The 21325-nt window shown below is 36.9% G+C and overlaps 1 protein-coding gene across 1 annotated transcript in view; it reads right to left on the bottom strand.

Moving 5' to 3' along the window:
• Nucleotides 1–9381: 9381 nt before the first annotated feature.
• The window catches only part of Dis3 (exosome complex exonuclease RRP44-like protein Dis3), a 35204-nt gene continuing 23260 nt past the window's right edge, over nt 9382–21325 (bottom strand). Inside the window, exons 14-19 of the mRNA XM_071587427.1 lie at nt 19982–20225; nt 18697–18932; nt 14801–14969; nt 13692–13904; nt 12018–12140; nt 9382–10096 (exon numbers count right to left, since the gene is read on the bottom strand). Of these exons, the coding sequence (XP_071443528.1) occupies nt 9983–10096; nt 12018–12140; nt 13692–13904; nt 14801–14969; nt 18697–18932; nt 19982–20225 (1099 nt within the window). The 3' untranslated portion in view covers nt 9382–9982. The remainder of the gene's footprint in view (nt 10097–12017; nt 12141–13691; nt 13905–14800; nt 14970–18696; nt 18933–19981; nt 20226–21325) is intronic.

Raw genomic sequence — 21325 nt, 5'->3', positions numbered from 1 at the left:
GTAAGTTGAAAGAGTTTTTGCATGCATGTATGCGCTATTGTGGGTGTAGTTTTGCATGGATGTGTTGATTTTGCATGTCTTCTACGGGTGGTGACCTAACACCCTCCGCCACACAACCTTGCGGCGGCTTGCGGGGTATTATATAGATGTAGTCTCGCTATTATTAGTAGGTTTCGGACAGTCCCTAACAATAATTTTGGAATACGTATCGCGTGAACTTCCTCGTGTTTGTCCCTCGTTATTTACTTCTTCGTAGTTTCTACCTTCCTTCATTGAAACTAAGAAGTATATTCTTTTTCTTCCTCCACCCAATGTACCAAATATTCTCCCTTCTATCGCGGTCTTCAGCACTCTTCGTCGTTAGTTTTTTCCTCTGTCCAACTTTCTCAATTCTTCTCCGTCCTCACATAACATGCAGGTTATTAACCTGTAGGTAATTAATCTGCACTCATTCTCTCGAAGATAGAGAGCGTTATGTATCCATAGCGCATTACGTTAAATATAAGTCTATTAATTTCATTTAATTCTCTACTAAAAATATTTTTACGTCCCATTGTCACCGTACCTATGATTAATTCACTTGTGGCAAATACTTCTTTGGGCAACCCTATTCAATGATAGATGGAATTAAGGGTTATTAGTTGTTTTGCGGTATATGTGTTTGCATGAGTATTGGATGAAGGGATTTTTACATGAGTATGTGCGCTGCTGTGGGTGTAATTTTCCGTGTTGTTTTTTTTGCATGTGATATTTTTCCTTTTTACGGTTGGTGACCTAACACCCCCCGCCACACGCCCTTGCGGCGGCTTGCGGGGTATTATGTAGATGAAGATGTAGATGTAAGGGGATGTTAGGTCATCGTTCATTAGTGTAGTTGGTATCTATATTAGCATGCGGTATTTTTTTATTTTCAGTTAGTTAATATTGCCGTAATGATATTTCCTGACTTTGCGGTTACGAATTATCCACGAGAAATAGGATTTCTCTCATATCTGTATGATCGATTATCTTTCATTTCTCGTTGAAGTATCGCCTACCAATATGACGTGGGGCCCTTATTGCCAGCGTTGAACTCGAATGGTAATGGTATTAGGACTTATCTATTAGTTAAAATCGTTCACTTATCCATTAGCTCTCAATGCAGGCTACTTTTCATTATAACATTTCTCGGCTGTCCGTTTGATGAAGACTATCTGCGCAATCTTTTCGCTCTCCTTTGAAATGAATAAGTTCTCTTTTGGATGACTACACGGAGTATGCCTCCAGAGAATAATTGTGAACTTTCAATTTACTTTGATTGTCTCCATTCTGCACGCAAGTTGGTTAGTAAGGCGGAAAACCCATTGCTGGCCAACTTTATGCGAGTTTTGGTGACGATACTCGGGGAGTGACTCACGAAAACTGAAGTAGGAATCGGCCACGAACGATAGTGGGAGTAAAAATGTGACTAATCGGGTCCAAAGGTTTCCCCGATAAATCTCTCGCGGGTTGAAAAATCAGAGGTGACACGATCCTGACGATATATTAGCTTCCATTATCGCTCAAACCTGCTCGCTTAGTGCGCCAGGTGAGACTGAAAATGTTTGATACGACCTCAAATACGATAGGATTGTAGCTAGCTATGCGGACACAAGTATCTTTTTCCGGAAATATTGATTTCTTTTGCTGCCTCCTGAAAATCTTGAACATGTACATAAATTCAAACGACTGACTGTATCGCAATAGCGTGACCGCGAGAGACACGGAATGGCTGTGGCCCCCGTCCCCAAATACGGCAGCGAAGGAGTGTGGAAGTTTGAAAAAATACAATTTTCTCTTTACGATTTCGGTGAAATTGTAACACAATTGTATATATAATTTCATAAGACCTTAATCTCTTCTTGCTTCTTTTTCGTTCAGTGGCAGAAAATTCATGCAATGAAAGCTGTGCAAGTAGATTATATACACTCTCTCTCTCCTCTTGAGTTGAATCATGCTTTATAGAAAAATGTATACACACTCCCTCCATGCCGTTCTCTTTCAGCGGAGGAAGAGTCGAATTTTCCATATTTTACGTTACTATGGGTAAATTTCTCCCTTTCACTAAATCCTTCTCCAGGCATTCTCGCACGCCTCTGAGTTACTTCATCCATCCCATCACTTTTCGATATCAATCTGCAGAGATATTCAAAATACGAGTCACTCAAATGCCTGAGCCCTCAGCCAGTAATAATTCATAAACCGAAGAAGCATAGAAGAATGGTTGTTATTTCAGAGATGGTGAGCAATTTACACCTACCTACTTTCTGCATGCATTTATCTTTTATTCATAAAAATATTGAAAAGCTACGGAGGCATCACGTAACCTTGGTCCGCAGCATGTCTAAGTCAAACCATTCAATGCACAGACAAGATACCATTCACTCATACACTTACTTTACCATTTTGCATGGATGGATTTTATAACATTCATCAACTGTACACCCATTCTACATTTTCTCAACTTTCCTCTATTTACTCTGTTGGATGCATTCTCCAAATCTTATAATGCAATCTATCTTTTCTCATCAAATCAAAGAATTTCTCAAGGAAATGCAGAAGGGCAAACGAATGTTCTATACATCACCTATCACATTACAAACTTCGCATTTTATTCAATACTGCCTTCCTACGCATCTCGTCCAATCAATACTCCACCAAATACTTTCCCCAGGGCACTGAGAAGGCTAATTGGTCTACATGTTTTGTATTCCACTTAATTCCCCTTACTTTAATAAAAAAGTGCAATTATTGCATTATCCCAATCCTTTTATACAACTAAAATATGGAGGCATACTTTAAACAATTCTCCCGTACGAGTCATCAGAAATGTTCATTTCAAAATTTCGCTGAATATTTCATGTATAACCGGAACTTTTCCGTTGTTCAAAATTCTTATTTTTTACTTATGACAACACTGTTAAAATCATAATCACAGGCTAATACACTTAATTCAATTGCATAACATACACCATATCACATACGATAGAGATGTAACTTCGGGCGTCCCCCAGGGAAGTGTAATAGGGCCTCTTCTGTTCTTAATATACATAAATGACTTAAGCACACACGTTAGTAGCAATCTAAGGTTATTTGCTGACGACACGGTGATATACAGGGAAATAAGGAGCCAACTAGATCGCGAGCTACTCTCTAGAGACTTAGACAATATCTCGGAATGGTGCAATAAATGGGGATTAACACTTAATATAGATAAGTGTGCAGTTTTGAAATTTTGGAATAAAGGAAGCGAGGAACAGGATATAAACTACAAAATAGAGGGTTCAGTATTGACTACGGCAAATCAAGTTAAATATTTGGGGGTTGTTCTAACACCACGCCTTTCATGGGGAGCACATATCAGGACAATATGCGGATCAGCTTTAAAGAAACTTGGCTTCATAAAACGGGTGGTGGGGAAATGTAATGAAAAAGTTAAAGAGAGGTGTTATTTTGCTCTAGTTAGACCTCATTTGGAATATGCCGCAAGTATTTGGGATCCGTGGGAGAAAATTTGGCAAAAAGAATTAGATAAAGTCCAGAGAAAATCCGCTAGATTCGTTAAAAATTGTTATGATAAGAACACAAGTGTGACAGATCTTTTAGTGGATTTAGGCTGGGAACCACTTGGAATGCGGAGAGAACAAGCGAGGCTTAGACTTTTAGAAAGGTTCAGAACAAACGAGTTTAACTATGACACTGAAAGAATTATAATGGCCCCACACTACTTAGATAGATCAGACCACAAAGATAAACTAAGGGAGATAGATTCCAGGACAGATAGGTACAAATACTCATTCTTTCCCCGAACAATCAGAAATCATAATAGTAAGAAACCGAAGTCACTTTAGAAATATTAAAAACGTTGAATTTAAAAGTCGGAACAAAATTAAACACTATAGAGATGTTAGGTATACTTTCAGGTGCATGTGTATGTAAGGTGTAGATTGAGTGTTTGCATGTGTGTGGGGTGTAAGTGTTCATGCATGAATTTATGCCAAGTTTTTTTTTTTTTTGGGTATATGATTTTGTGGTTATTGCATGCGGTTTTTTTTCTCTTTCTTTTCTAAATTACGGGTGGTGTCCTAACACCCCCCGCCACACGCCCTTGCGGCGGCTTGCGGGGTATTAAATAGATGTAGATGTAGATACGTCCTCAAAATACTCCATACATCAGTTTCTCTTTAGCTCTGCACTCAAAACAGAAAATGCCACCATCCTCAATCTAAATAGTATCCATCCCTTTACCCTCTACTTACTTCAAAAAGTTTCTCATTTATTTTTAACTCTCCCGAATGCTACTCCAAATACCATTTTTCAACATTATAATTTGTTAGTCTACTATTTAAGGTACGTTTTGGATGGACACCGACGTAACATGAATACACTTTTTAGCTTCGTCTATCAACCTGATAATCTGAAACCCCACAGTAAAATAAACTATCCTCGATTCTGCATACACTCTAACTCCCTTCATTCCGTCCAACATGCCTCTCCTTTTCCTCTGCCTACCTCGCCAGTTCTATCACAATCAATAGAAAAAACAGTTCTTGTTATTGAGAACGGACTTACTTATAAGAAATTACAACCACAGATAGACACATCCAAAATCACTATTGAAGCATCATGGAAAGTTGAAACAATATATCATTAGAATAAATAGTGAAAGAAATATTTACACTTCATATCTGCTTTTTTTCACTCCGCCATGATTCCATTTGTGGTATCATTTATCCCCGATTCAGTGAAATGTCCGTCGCAGATGCTGTGAGGTAGCTAAATAAAGGAAATTAATATCTTCTTCAGCAGCAAATAATAAGTTTCAACGCAGCTTACTCCTTTAACTCACAATTATTTTTTCTCGTACACGACGTAGGACGATCTTGACCTGGGTATGGGGGAGTCGGAGTTAGAATTTTCTTTCAAGTGCATTTCGGGAGTATGTTCTGAATTATAGTTTTCCTCCCCAACATTTTGAACCTGCATCATTAAAAAGGTCATTTTTGGGATTATATTTGGACATGTTCTTATATTTTACAATTAATTTGGATATATGTATTAATTCCAAGTATACCACTAATTAAGTTTTAATCAATGCTATTTTGAAATATATTATACTGAAGAATTCGATGCCCATAAATAAATACGTACTATATATCAACATTTTTTAGATGCTAATCGCCGATGAAGAATGGTATGAGGTACCTGAGCGACAATAATGAAAATAAATGGCAGTTCCAAATGTATTAGACGAAAACTTCAGCTATAATAAAAGCAACCGTGTCCAGAAGAAGTCAATATTTATAGTGATAACGTGTTCTGTGTATAATCATTAATCATGACGCGCCCAATCGTACAGCACTGACTTTTTGAAACGAAATCAACGTTACGATGTCATAATGTCATCCGAAATTCGTATATACTCCTGATATGCCTCATGCAATACTCAAAAACAATAAAAACGAGTTCGCGATTTTCGCTAGCAACCTATAGTTAATGTCCATTTTCATCCCTATAAAGACAAGTTCCGCCAAAGCTTTATTTTATTTGCATTCCTAAGCTGTTTAAACTAAACTCCCTACAAAGTACTTATACAACATTTAATGGTCGAAATTGATAATACTAAAAATATTGTGGACGGGTTCCTTAAGGATAATCAGAAATACGTTTTTACCGCCATTACGCCTGCGCAAACAACCCCTTTTGAGTAGGTAAGCCTGTTCCACGAATGAACAGGTGGTGGTTTCCAGAGATAAAACACCTGTGACTCAGTTTCAGAAAAAATAACGATTTACAACTGCACATGCACGCAAACACCAAATATACCTCAAGTGGCTTCAGTCTTATTCTGAATGAGTCTAAACGTTCTTTATATCAACTAAATGCTAAAATTAGACCGAAATATGTCTTTCGAGAATAGTTACGCAATGACATTTTTCACAATTAGACAATCCGGGCGTGGGAGACCACGCCCGGCAATTTCTGGAACCTGTCTCCTAACATGTATTAACAGCTAGTTTGTTCAGACACAAAGAACCATATTAAAGTGCAAATTATTTAAACTTGAGAACAACTGCGTCATTGTAGCATCTAATTTGCCGCTAGTTTCAATTTACTTCCTGATATTCTAGAAACTTTGGTTTGCCAAACATGTTTCGCTAACATCTCTTTTTAAATTGCCGAAGCTTTCTAACCAAAAAAATTCCACTGTTTCTCTATCCAAATGGGAAGGCTAGTATTCTAAAATTTTACCATGTTCGTATTAAAATATCCGACAGATTTAATACGTAAAAACTGGCGCAGGTATGGAATGCACATATAACGAACAATATATAAGATTTACCAGAACAAGTTATTTTAAACGATGCCACCCAAATCCATGCGGATCAATCCAAATTTCAAACGCGGTACTTCTTCGAAAACATAATTAAACCTTATGGCGCGCCAATTAGCACCGGCTGCTAGGTTAATGACTGCGCGGTGAAAACTCGACAAATATTAAGATAAAATTTCTGTTCGGGATTTCGTCCGCGTGAGGTAAACGAATTCACTATACGCGCATGAAAACCCGCGGAAAATTTTTTAAAAATTAATAGTTAATATATACATCAGACGATCCATTGAGGCATGATCTGAAAATAACATTATTTCCTAAGATATTTTTCTATAAAATCAACCAAATATGGAAATAAGAGCTTTCCTGAGACTCATATTCATACATAGTACACACAAAGGGTGCAGCAGCATCATTTGCTGATTTGAATTGGATTGACACTTCAAAACTGAATGAATTGATTTTGCTGGGTCGCCCATTTATCATATTGTTCAGAAACTCAGGATCAGTGTTGGTAGTTTCCAGCAGGTCCTCTGCTGGAGATAAGTAATGGGAGTATGGGTACGACCCAATAAAATCAACTTCTTTAATCATCTCGAGAGGCATCGAAAAGTGATGAACATGTATGACAGCACCTCACTTGGCAGCCAGCACATAGTGACTGGCTCACTCATAGTTGGAAAAAATAATTCAAGCTCACACATTGAGCGGTCTCCTTCCACTGAGCACAGTGGCACCTCCATAGAATACTGCCTGCTGGAAAATTCAAGGTCGGTTCCTTTTCCGATCAGCCTCGTGTGTGTGTGCTTATATTTGTGCGTGATAATACACACACACACACATATTGTATATATACATTTGTGTGGGTCGCGGTAGTCCAGTGGGTAGAGCGTTGGATTGCCGACCGGAGGGTCCCGGGTTCCATTCCCGGGCAAGGAACTCTGGGCACCTGCAGCTCCACCCAAGCTATGTGATTTTTCGGGCACCAGATCTTCCTGGAAAACCATAACCGGCACAGGGAAAGGAACTGGCCCCCCTACCCTGATGTGTGAATTTCACACACCTTCGGGCTTAGTGCTGGGTGAACTCTTCCATCACCTACTAAACCGACCTTCGGGGTGATTACTGTGTTTATGGTTTCATTTGGCATTATATATAATTATATATATATAATGCCAAAATAATCTTGCCTGATCACAAGTACAACCTCCCATCAAAATAATTACCAATAAGATCTCCAGATGAGACACGCCTCAGATGATGAAGCTGGTTCCGCACCATAGCCTTCGGGGAGGATTGGTATTCTATCCCCAAATTTAAGTGGCTCTCCACAAATTTCTGACTTTTTCAGTTCCCAGTCATGTGATCATCCTATTTAATTACCACATGATATCTTTGGCATCAAATTGCCTTGACTTCTTTTCTTGTCTCCCCTTTTCTAATTTGGTTGCATCATGTGTGACCAGGAAATGGACAATCACACGAGGAAAGAGCTTCCGAAGGAACCTATTTGAATTCTATTATATTCTTCTCAACGGGCTCAAAAAGCAGTGAATTTGAAGTATTCATAAATTCTACAATGCACATATTGTAGCATAAACTTAAAAAACATAAAATGATAAAGAGGCCTGCTTTCTTTATTACTGAAAAGTACCTTTATCTAAAATGTGTATTATAATAAAACCTTGAATTATTGAACAAGCACTTTCTCTTATACATAATTTCACTCCTGCAATGCCCTTCACACTTACTTAATTCAGATCATGTATGGATAATCAACTGAATTATTATTGGTATTCTACCACTTAAGGTAGGCTTGGATGGACACCGACTGAACTTCACTACATTTCTAACCTTTGTCTAACAAGACACAGTGTGATACCACAAACTACATTCAACAGTAGTTAAATTCTGCATTCTTTCTACTTTCATTCATTCATTCCATCCATCATGCCGATCCTTTTCCTCCCCATTCCTCACCTGCCCCGAGTTCTCCCTTCTATCAGCCTTCAACATTCCATTGCCAATAAAATGCTCTCAATTCACCTTTCCTGCCTCCTTAGGATTTCTCCAAACAAGTCTCTCTCCTGCCGCGCTATGCCCAGTACTTTTTCGTTTTCCCAATCATCTTACAGCATTTGCTCTCCCATTTTAAGGTATAACTTTTTCTTAAACACTTTATGACCTTTGTTCTATTTACACTGACAATCATCCCATACCTATCACACTGATTTTCTAATGCATTCAACAATTATTGTAACTTCATGGCTGATTGGCTAACTAAAGCTTGATCATCCACAAATCTAGTAGATTTTATGGACTTCCCACTCACCTTTATATTTATTTCCAGTTCTTCCCATGCCACTTTACCATTTTCTCTACACACTTTGATTAACACAGGTAATGATAGACAGCCCAGGCTTACCCCTCTTCCTAAAACTGCCCATTACAATATTCAATGGCCACTTGCACACGAGCAGTCTGAAGCATATACATGTTGATGATAAGCCTCCTATCCCTCCAATCTACTCCTATTTTCTGCAATATATTCATTGATTTTAACCAATTCACTTTAATGAATACCTTTGAAATATACAAAACAAATGATCCTGATTGTATTCTGTGTTCCTCTCCATTAGTGGCATCAATACTGCTAAGGCATTGCAGGAACCTCTCTTCTTCCTGGAAACAAACTGATCATTCCGCCTTCTATCCACCCACTTCTTGAAGATCCCAAGTACCACCTAAACTGCAGGCGAAATTAAACCTAATGTTCTCTAGTCCTCACATAGAGCTGCCTTTCCCATTTTTTCAATGTAACACTGATCATGTCTGGTATACATATCATTGCTCCCACTAGCAATCACACAATTCTTCTTTTTCATTCACTTCCACTTAATCAAGGTTGTAGTCCATGTTAGCGATTTTCAATTTTTTCCAAAAAAAAATTTATGTGTTACCATAGAGTAAAGAAACAAATAAAACATGAACATCAAAGAATGTACACTAAAAAATGAGTAGCACATGGACACGTTATGCTTGATGCAACATTTTTCAGTTTTTACTGGTTTCACCTGTACATTAGGGTGGATTAAACAAGGGTGACTTGATTTTATCTTTTTTATCATATGTCTCAGGATTGAAAAGGTATATTAATTAATAATGCCAGATTTCATACCCTTCCTGACAATATGCAAAAAAATGTTGAAACTTTTCCACAAATCCAGAAAAATTCAAACTGATAGAATTCAGAGCATACAATGTATCATAATTTGTTTCCTAATGTGATTAAAGCATGCAATGGTTTGACCATAATAGTAATATATGCAGTAAAAAATTGGTTATTTTCACTGATTTGATTGAAGTATAAAAGATTTTAATAGGAAAAATACCAGCAAAGAATATTGTTCATACAGCATTAAGATGTACATATTCACAGAGGATTATTTCCTCTCAATTGTCATACTCCGAATGCCTAATGGATAACTGACCAGTACGTATATCCAGGACTCATGGGACGAGTTTACACAAAGCCATTATTTGCAAAAATTACAAACGCCAGCATGACACCTGTGAAATTTAATAAAAAAATACATTGTAAAACTGTTGATTATTTTCTTAATAAGGCCATTATCTTTTCTTCCGTGCTGGTTCATTGTCATCCACTTGCATATCTTCAGTACCAGATTCCCCATCTTTCCTTTTTACTCCTTGGTTTGAGGATGGGACACTGAAACCAGGTATCTGGAAAGTGACGAATGATACTTTTAGAACTGTACACCTAATGCAATGACATTTAGAGGACTGTTTCATGCTTAAACTTCTAAAGAGACACTAGAGGGCTCTTATTCTTGACTAACAAATGGAATTATTTACAACAGGTGATTGGAATAAAAAGAAACATCTAGCCTAGGCCTCCCTCACTTGAATGAATGAACAAATGTAAATTATCAATCTATAAGCACCCATCCACAAACTAAAGACCAAGAAATCACCATAACAAATGTTTTTTGAGCGAATATTGAAAGAGTGTCTTTTTTCAGGAGCCTTTTCCTTCTGATAGGCCATTGAAGTGGGCCAGGTGGATGGATCTTTCTGAATCTTGAGCTGTGATCAGATTTTAATTCATTATCATTCACTGAAGGGAACCTTTGCAGGGCATTGAATATGCACCATATTTGTCATACCAATATTATTCCTTTGTGATAATAAAATAAAATTTTCTCCATTTATGGTTTTTTCATGAATTATAGCTGTAATGAATTACATCACTATTACGACGAATTTCTAAAATAAAAAGTTTCTCATGATATTTACTCATAACTCAATTATTATATCAAAAAGAAATTGATTACAAATATTGGTTAAAATTAAAATTAATTCATAAAGTAAAGGTGGGTTTTGGATGGTCACAGGCTACACAATGGTACAGTAATACCTCCCTTGCCTCTCTCACCGAACACAAGCAGATATATTGCATGACATCAAGTCCCTCTTCAATTCCAAATACTTCCTCCCTTCATTCCATCAAACATCCCTATCCTATTCCTACTCCTTCCTTGCTGGCCTAACATTTCCCCTCTATTACAATCTTCAATATCTATTTGCCAAACAAAATGCCCGACATCAATCTTTCCAACCTCCTTTGAATTTCTCCCAACCATCCCCTTTCTTAACCCACCATACCTAATACTTTCTCCTTTGTTTTTCTTTCCATTCACTTCACCTTTCCAATTCCTTCTCCACACCCACATTTTAAAAGCCATCAATTTACAACTATCATCCTGCTTCAATGACCATGTTTCTGAGCCATACAAAACTTCCTTCCACATCAGAGTTATGATGAGCTATTTCTTACCATTCTAACTCAATATACTGTTGAGTCTAACGTCAACAACTGTGAAATAAGTCTGAACCTAAGCTATCCTCACCTAAACCACATTCTCTTTCTAAGTCTAAGTTTGCTGGCCTAAGGTTTATATCATACAGTTTCCTTTATACATTCTTTCCATCTTTCTGGAATATTCCCTGGTTTAATTATTATTATTCTTTACTTATCTTTTATTGGTTGCCTGGATTTTCCCTACTTACCTCTTGAAAGTCTTTCAACTTACTCTATTGGGCACCAATGCCACCCTTTCTATGTATGATAAAATTTTTAAATTAAAATGGCTAAAATGAAATAATACAACCAGTAAATGGCAATTTTGTCAACAACTTTGATTGAATGAACTTAATTTCACTGTATTCAACTTACTAAAGTGGAACAAAGCCACATTGCTTTAGTGACTTGAAGGTAACCCATATTAGGTGCTTTATCCTGTAACTAAATAAACTGAACTTTTGACATTACCTATGGCCCTAACATTGTCAGAAAACAGAGATAGAAAAATTGATGCAAAGCATATTGATTGGCTGCTAGATGTTGAAGACTGTGACAGAGGGGAGAATGCTAAGCAAACGAGGAAGAGTCAGGAATAGAATCAGGATGAAGGACAGAATGAAGGGAGGAAGCAAGTATACAGAGATGAAGAGGGACTTTTTTGGAGAGTAGGAAGTTGGGTTCTGTTTTGTTAGGAGAGACAAGAGAATTATTTGGTTGTTTTGCCCATCCCAAACATACCTTAACCGGTAGATTAGCAATAACAATCAGACAATCTCTTACCACTGGATGCACCAGCTTCAGAACCAACTTTTCATGCTGGACATTGGATCGATCAAGGCTTAATTGCACAGTCACTGGGTCGAAAATACGGAAAACTACGGAACCACATTTCTGTGACTGGTCCTGTAATAAAAAATATAAAGTCATATTTTGTATTAAAACATAATGTAATAAAAAGGGCCAATGCAAACTTTAGCCAGTTTCAAATAAAAGAAAATATATTGATACATGCGATTAATTTCTCATTATCAATGTAAATTCATGCATTTCAATTGAAACCTTGCCTGAACTAAATCACAATGATTACTTTGTCATCCTAAGGCAATGATATTCCATTAATTAAACTTTTAAAAGTTCAAGTTCCACAAATTTTGCATTGATTGATGACAATAAAGCTGGGAAAAGGGATACTATTCAATATACGCAATTAGCAATAAACAATACAAAGCAATATATCAAAAATAAACTTTAAAATGCAATTGGAAATTCAATTAGGAATGAAGAACTTTGTACCCATTTTCACGTGTATTTTCATTAGCTGAAGTTTCAATATAGATAGAGACTTCAATAAGTAGATAATCGGGTGTACATTATCATCACTCCTGAAGTTAACTTAGTCATTTTGAGACTTGTTGAGTTAAATAAAATTTGGTAATGGATACAACATTATTTAATCTTAATATTAATAAAGTTTCACAAAGTGAGTCGCAACTACTCAATTTGTTAAGAAATGAAATTTTTCTTCATTGCAGAGAAGAATTTAATCCTTCGTTTCCAACTCATACCAACATTTTTGGAAAATAAAATACAAAACATTTAAATGGATTTGACAAACTTGTTAAATTTCATTTTTTTATAAAGGTAAATAGTTTGAAAACTATATAATAAGTAGATAAATGTATCATATTTAATTAATTTCATCAAGCCACTACTCATCACTATTTTGCTGTCATCAAAGACAATATATTTTAAAATATTCTTAATTCCCTTTTATTCCTTCAAAGATGATTTTTAAACCTAACACTCCTCCTTAGATTTGGCATATTTACTAGGTCTCAATGGGCATAGAAGTAATCGTTACTTGCAAACTATCATTATGAAAGCAACTAGAAGAACAAAGCTTTCCAAACCAGCTTTCATATCCTGTAAATTATGCATTCATTTGACCTCCATTTTCTCTAAATATCCAAATCTTTTCTATTGTCCAAGTATCAAAGGGAATTGAACTATAATCTTCAATTACTAATTTTGACAAATAGATGACAACATGCAATATAATACAAGCAAAATGGCAATGAATTAAAATTTATCCTTAATGAATAGCTTCACAATTTAATCAAGCGGGGATCGAGATGGTGCAAGGGCTAACGTACTGGCTTCCCACCCAGAGGGCCCGGGTTCAAATCTCGGCAGTGCTGAATATTTTTCAGATGTATCTCGATCCCTACTTGAGGTGCTTTGTGGAGGGCACTTTGAGTGAGTACACCGTCTGTCGGATGGGACGTTAAGCTGTTGAACCCTTGGCGCCTTTCGTAAAGAGTAGGCTAATGCTGATGCCGGGTTTCTCTCCACCCTTCATCCTCTCCTGTCCATCCCCTATGGCGCAAATGACCTCAGCTGTCGGTCGCCTCCCCTAAATACTACTACTACTACTTTAATCAAGCTTTAACTTACTTCTTCGTTATACGTGAAGACAGGGGCTGGAACCTTTAGGTCAGCACCAAATTTGCTGTCTGAAATTTTCTTTAGACTGCCTGATTTACTCTCAGCCGATCCAAGGTATAAAGTGCCCTCAAGGCCATATTTTGATATTAACACCTGGAGAGCATTTCGTCGTACAAATAGGATATGTCCCTCCTCATCCTGGATTCTCTCCCTGAAGAACAACTGCAAACATGAAGCAGAAAACAAAGTTAAACAAGATTTTGAGGAATCATCATCAGTCAATCGTAACAAAATGGACTTACTGTGCCCAAAATTCAAAGCATTCCATTTTGAAATTTGACAGGTCTCCTGCTTTAAATGCATAATGAATACAAGAAATCTTATTCTGGTTCAGTTTTTTTAAAGAAAGAAATAACAACATAAATAATAACAAATCTCCAGTAGGTTTCACAATTTGCTATTAACAATTTTTATCAATTTCTAGGTTTAGTAACTTGAGAGTTGCCAATTTTATAAAAGTAGCCCAGAATTAAAATATGTGAAATATGAATTAATTGATTCTTCTACTTGATGAGATTCAACTTCCAGGTTCATTTCTAATCTATGATATATCCCTCCACTTTTTTTTAAAATTCTAACAACCTTGGGCTCTTTTCAACACCAAATTTTACACTCATTCAGTATCAGACTAACACAAAGTTAGGTATTTGATAAATGAGAAGCTAAACTTCTTTTATTTAGATAAAACCTCAGTAAGCTGCAACTTGAGTAATTTTATAAGGCACTCAGTCTTTCTAAAGAACTTCCTTGAATACATTTTTAACAAACATAGTAATTTTCTGGGTATTTCTGAAAATTCTCTATTAAAAAAATACATATGTGCAAAGAATAAATAAATATCTAAACACACCTATTCACCCACATATATTAATATATTATTGGCATAGTTACCCTTGGCAAATATTAGCATAGTTAATCTGTCATAACAGCCAAAATATGTACACAAATAAGATACATACATAAATAACTTATGAAAAATGGTGGGCAGGTAAAGAACAGTAAGCATAAGGAAAATCACCAAATTAATGCTTTAAGAGATTACATTCACCACAACTTACGTGAGTGTGAAGAGCAACTGATGCCCTCCCAGCATATTGAGCCATTCGGTTTCTGTAGTTGAGGTTGTGGCACAAGTTGTGAGATTTCCGTTTGTCAAGAATGTCAGGATGAGCTACATCTGCCCCAATGCTGGCCGCTAGAAGGCGATGCACAATGACATCAGCATACCTAAGAGCAAAAAGCCAAGAGAAAATGTTATTCCTTTCCCACGTAACTATCACATTTCTGTTACTTATGCTAAAAATCATAGGATCCAAAGAGGCATGCAGTATGGGGAAAATTTCTATAATATAATACAAAATGCTTCAATAAAAGTTCACATATTGAATTCAATGCTAGGAGAAATAATTACGACTGTGCCCTTTCTCTAATAGCATCAATACCTACATTGCCATCTGTTCTACACATGGTTAAGTGGCCTATGCAACTGTGTTTAGATAGGGTCATCACAAAAACCATTCAGAAAATTCCATCTCTCCGGGTTTGGCCAAAACATTTCCTGACTTCATAAAAAAAGAGGTGGCAAAAGAAAATGATCTGAATAGGCAATAGAGGTGAAGAATGGGAAATGAAGTACCTTTAATTATTAATGGCTCTCCATTTACTAAATTTAAATTTATACCATTATGTCATTAAAGGTATTCTCTTTCAGGGTAGGCCATGCCAAGAAAACCCTGTTTTTTGGTTACAAATGGAAAAACTGGCTCAAATTAAATTACTCCTAATTGCCCCATACTTTTTTTGCCTGTCAAACAGATACCTTCATTTCATGCATGCTCTCCCAACCCTAAAATTTGTAGCATTCCTTGCCTCAAGAGTCTCTTCCATACCTTTATGCTTTATCAGTCACCGCTTCCTCACAAACCATTTCTTCTCTTCTTATACACTTGTTTTGAGATTTGAAGATCATCCATTTTCTCAAACCAGCAATGCACACTTCCTTTATGCCTGTCTATTACTGATGCACTCAAACATCATTATTTCACTTCCCACTCATTATCCTCATACAATCTCTCTCTAATTAGTGCAAATGTTCCTCAAGTACCCCATATCAACCATATTTACACCAATTTTCCTCAACTCAAGGTGGCAGACCTTGAATGCACTAGCGTAGCTTTCACTTTTGCAGCCAATCATAGAAGAAGAGCAAGGAATACATTTAAGGGGGAACTCAATCCCTCTCTCTCTCAATGCATTGAGATTCACTTTGGCCCTCTGTTGCTTGTGTTTGCAAATTTACTGCATTATGTTCATGTCAGTGGCTTGGTTTCTTACAGTTAATGGTAGGTTCTATGGCCAGTTTCTTCATTCATAATGTTCGTGAATATTCTAAAAGAGAAGCAGAAAACCATGGGCCCATGATTAGCATGGCTAGGGTTCAATAGGGATTTTGAAGGCCTGTCATTTTTAAAAGTGTATTCTGCAGGTAATTCTCTAAGAAGGACGTGATAGCACGGGAAAAATGGCTTTGAGCACCTTACTTCCACATTTAAATGTTTGAAGGGAAACACCACAAGAAAAAAGATACGACACAGATTAACAGAGATGTTACCTTAATGTGAAGATTAATCAACACTGAACAGCCATGGTGACAATACACATAATTGTATTACTCTGTGTCATCTTAAATCATGGCCTTCTTCCCCTAGCCCTAATATTTGTGTGCATTACTTAAACAGGGTCCGTACAATAAGTATCGGGACTGGTTCCAAAAATCAAAATTTATTGCAGTTATCATTACAATTACTTAATAATCTTCAAAACACATTCCTTCTGCATCGATATACTTAGTTGGGCATATCTGCCACTCATCAAAAACCCGCTGGAAGTCGGTTTCCAGGATACTGTTGGAAGCCTTAGTCGTCGCCGCTTGAACCACCTTGATGGAGTCGAACCAATATCCTTTGAGCTACCTTTTTATTTGCGGAAAACAGAAAAATTCAGGTGGAGCCAGGTCGGGGTTGTCAAGAAAATCTTCATCTTTCTGGACGCAGTCCAAAATTTCTTGCAAAATTTCCACCCGCAACAGTTTTTGTACCTCACTCAAGACTTTTGGCACCAGCTTCGTGCACACTTTCGTCATCGCAAGATCCTCTGTTACAATGGTGTGGATGATTGGGACTGAAAGACTGGTCTCCTCACTGATATGGGAGATGGTTAAATGCCTGTCAGAGTCCAAAATATTTTTCACTTTGGCCACCTGAGCATCGGTTCGAGCAGTCGTCAGGTGTCCGATGCGGTGCTCGTCTTCAACGAGCTCCCGGCCTTCCTTTAACATTATGTGCCATTCAAAAACTCTTGTGTGCCTTAAGGCATCATCCCCATAAGCCTGTTTAATGAATTCAAGGGTCTCCGAGGCAGATTTCCTGGGTTTAACGCAAAACTTTACAGTGTAGCGTTGCTCAACGATGCACTCCATGCTGGTGCGACAACACCACAAACAATCACACGTCACAAAAATCCAACTCCTGTCTCAATGCATGCCCAGAGGCGACTGAACTAAAGTGCATCTGAGTGGTGGGGGACCCCTCTACCAAGCCAACCAGTCGGACCTTCATCCACGGCTCCGTTGAGGCTACAGTGAACCAGTCACGATACGGACCCTGTATAACAATCAACAGCTACTCATTCATTTCACATTCAATCAGAACCTTACACAATTATCCTTGATTTATCCAGTGCAATTCATTTTCTAATCAGCAAATGTATTATCAACTCTTCTGCAAACCTCCATACAATCCTCGAGTATTTCCTGAAGTTCAAGCAGGAAATAGTACCATACATCCACTACTACATATGAAACAACAATGCACTCCCAAGATTTTGTCCAATGTTACCTTGCCCTGTGCCCTTCCATTCAACTCTTCACCAAACACTTTCTCTGGTACTCTTTAACAAATAACTGCTAAATATTCCTTACATTCCATTTCACTCACCTTAACTTTACAGAAAGGTACAATAATTACATTCTTCCAATTATTAGGAATAGCTATGTTCTATTAGCATAAATCAAACAATTCACACAAATGAGTCAGCAGAAATGTCACCCACACTTCAGCATTTTGCTTGATATACCATGTATGCAGGCAACTGTTCCATTCCTATAAATTCAACTACAGTTAAAACCTCATTTTCACTTATGATAACTTCCCTGGAATCATTTTTGCCTTCCAACCTGACTACAACTTTCCAATTGCAATTTCAGCACATTCAAAATCATTCCTCCCAAATTCTCCCAATCATCACTAACACATTTGCTTTTCATATAATTCAATGTATTTCCCAGACTCCACCAGATTCCAATTCAGCTTATCCTCATGCATGCATTCACGCTGCATTCTTATCTGCTTTTGTCAAACAGCTTCACACTTTTAATCTTATTTCCTTGCCTCCCATTTACTACAAGGATCAACCTTTGAAACCATCAAATATTCTACATTCAGCACCTTTCACAGCCCTCATGTCCTTCACTAAATATCTATCTATCATAATGTACAGTGTCATTACCATTGATTAAGTTATTTAAATCACTTAGCCATTCATGCAAATGAAAATATTTCTACTCAAAATATTTATTCACGACAATCCATTTATCCATTCACACATACAACAAGTTTTCTTCATTATCACTTTCTTGGGGGTCAAAGAAATGCCTTATCATTTTTTTTAGAGGCATCACCAATAACAACTCATAATAAAAACATATAATTCACGTGTCTCAACACTATCATATTTCCAACAGGATGACCTTCATTGAAAACTTCTCACAATTGATCCCACAATGCATGCATGCACACACACACATCTTACTTTAATGTAAAAAAATTTGCAGAAAGATAACAATTGGATTAAATGTTCATCTTAATGATGTAGGTAAGCCTAATGGTGAACTCACCTTCGAATAGGAGAGGTAAAGTGTGTGTACAGTGGGACAGCCAATCCATAGTGAACAAAGTCCTCGATCTGCAGCATTCCACTGCTGAAGTAAACAGCTTGCATCATGCACCGGGTGGCCAGAATTCTCAGCATTGTTCCAAGATAAGGATTTCCTTGCTCCTCCTTTGCTTTTTCAGAAGCCTCATCCAGAGACAGGGCAAGGGATTTATTGGTGTCTGTGTCTATTTCCAAGCCCTGTTGTGGTACAGGAAACACATGATGTCAAATTTTATGACCAGTACCACAAGTCAATTATAAAATTAAAACTCACTATATTATTTGTGGCCTAACACCCCCTCCTCCCGATTCCCTTTTGCAGCTTGCTTACTTACATTGAGGTCAGTAAACATTCACATACACTTGAACTGATATACCGTGGCCAACAAGATTGATGAATTCTAGAAAGTGAATGGAACAACCACCTGAAAAATTATAATATATTTAAGACAGTTACTTAAATATATTATATATTGTACAAAAACGCCTCTGTGAGATTCAATTCCTTGAGTTAACCAACGGCACTTACATGACTAAGAGCCAAGACTAATAAAGTCATCCGGCAGTTATATGGAATGTTAGGTCAGCTTTAGATTATGCAGGGCAGTGGTACAACAATTGAATCAAAGGACATCACTGATGAAATGCAAAAATTTCAAAATATAAAAATCATCCTCCTTGAACTGGACTTGAGCCTGGATCCCTTGATTTCCAGCCATGTGCTTACGTCAATTAAGCTACTAAGGCATCCTCTCTTAGACTTTGGAATTCTAGGATCTCCAGGATTCAGGAGGGAGGAATCCAGGTTTGTGTCCTGGTCAAGAGAAATGATTTTTACAACTTTGAAATTTCTGCATTGTAATGCACATTAGCAGATGTCTCCGTTAAAGTTACCATTGTGGCATCTACCACACATGTTACCATTACCTTCTGCTTCATCTGGTTTATGTCAAAACATATGTTGTACTTATATCTTTGATCCATTAAATATGGTTACGATTTTCTTCAATTTAAAACACTGCATAATTGAAAAACACAAATTTAAGAAGCAAGACAACTGACTCCATCACTAGTTCTTCCTCTAAATCTTCAATAACAAATACATTAAACTACAATCCTATTCAACTCTAATTAAAGATGCAATTGAAATTTTCAACAAACACAAAGAGGTCACTCTCTTTGAAACATGTGAGATGAAAAACTCAAATTTTACAAAGTTAATACTGGAAAAAAAAGAAAATGCAAACCCTATTATGAGCTGCTTTTATGAGAGGTAAAAAGTTATCCTTTGGTGGTTGGGGATGACGTCTCAAAAGTGCGCAGGCTGGAAAGTGCTCCAACAAGTGAGTGGCCACTGAGATATTTGCCAGCAACATGAACTCCTCGACCATTGAGTTGGTGTCACGCAGTGCCTTCACCACAACCTCGACTGGATCATGAGTCTCACTGTCAACATGAAACCTTACTTCTGGTGAGGCCAGGACCAAAGCACTGCCATTTTAATAAAAGAAAAAGAAGAAGAAAACAACTTATAACCCAATTTTATTCTTTGCAACTGAAACATTTGTTTTATGCAAAACTAAAATCAGAATTAATTCTTCGATAAGGACATATTTATAGCTACCATATAAACTTGTGTACCACACGCACAACATGCATACACAAACAATTTTGTGATAAATATTGCGTTTTCTGAGAAAATATTAACTCATCATCATTAAATTAAAAAAAAAACAAAAATGGCCAATGCAGTAAAATCATTCTCAAAGTTAAGTCCACTTTAAAATTAACCATTAGTAGAAGCATGGACAAGCCATTCATCATTCTAAAAAATTAACATTAACATGGAATAAAATATCAATGAATGATAAGAGTAGTTTTTATTACTGATATTAATTTTTATCACTCATCCTATTGCTCTCTCGGCTAGCACTAACACTTAACATAAAATATGACAACTGGTACAACTATCTATTAAAGAACTGTGGATGTTCCAAGGGATGTACAAAAAAAAATTACCAAAACCTTGAAATCTCATACCTTGGATAAATCAAATCACAGAGATGAGAAAAAATTATTTTTAAGAAAACATTGGGATGGGAATGTATGAAAACATGTCAAATCTCTATGAGAAGAGAGGAAGCTATTACTCGATGGCCTAGGATAGGGTATATATCCCACCTACCCCTTCACTCCTGCATGACCATACACTTAGTCCTCCTGGCCAATGAAGCAAAAGGGGAGGGATCATGAGGATCTTCCCGAATGCCTTCTGAGATAACTGAGGAAACTGAGCACCCCTTCTTTTTCAATGGCGATTTCAGGTAAAGAAGCTAAGCATAGTGAACAGGTTTATAAAGTATACAGGTAAAATTTTCATACAACTTTTTTTAATGTCCACATTTTGAAACACATTCTCCAAATGAAAATATTGAAAATTAAAATTATGATGGACACAAAAGGGCTCATAATTAAAATGAATTGTATTATTTTTACATATCCATCACCCCCTACAGAGCACATGGCCAAACTTATGAGATCAATGATGGGATTCAGTTGAAGTTAATCACAATGGTCTAATGAAATACAGT

The sequence above is a fragment of the Hetaerina americana genome, unplaced genomic scaffold, assembly GCF_022747635.1.
Source record: "Hetaerina americana unplaced genomic scaffold, ioHetAmer1.1.p SCAF_3, whole genome shotgun sequence".
In the NCBI taxonomy this organism is placed as follows: Eukaryota; Metazoa; Arthropoda; class Insecta; order Odonata; family Calopterygidae; genus Hetaerina; species Hetaerina americana.
The sequence above is the reverse complement of the archived record's forward strand: the minus strand, read 5'-3'. Positions and strand labels throughout refer to the sequence as shown.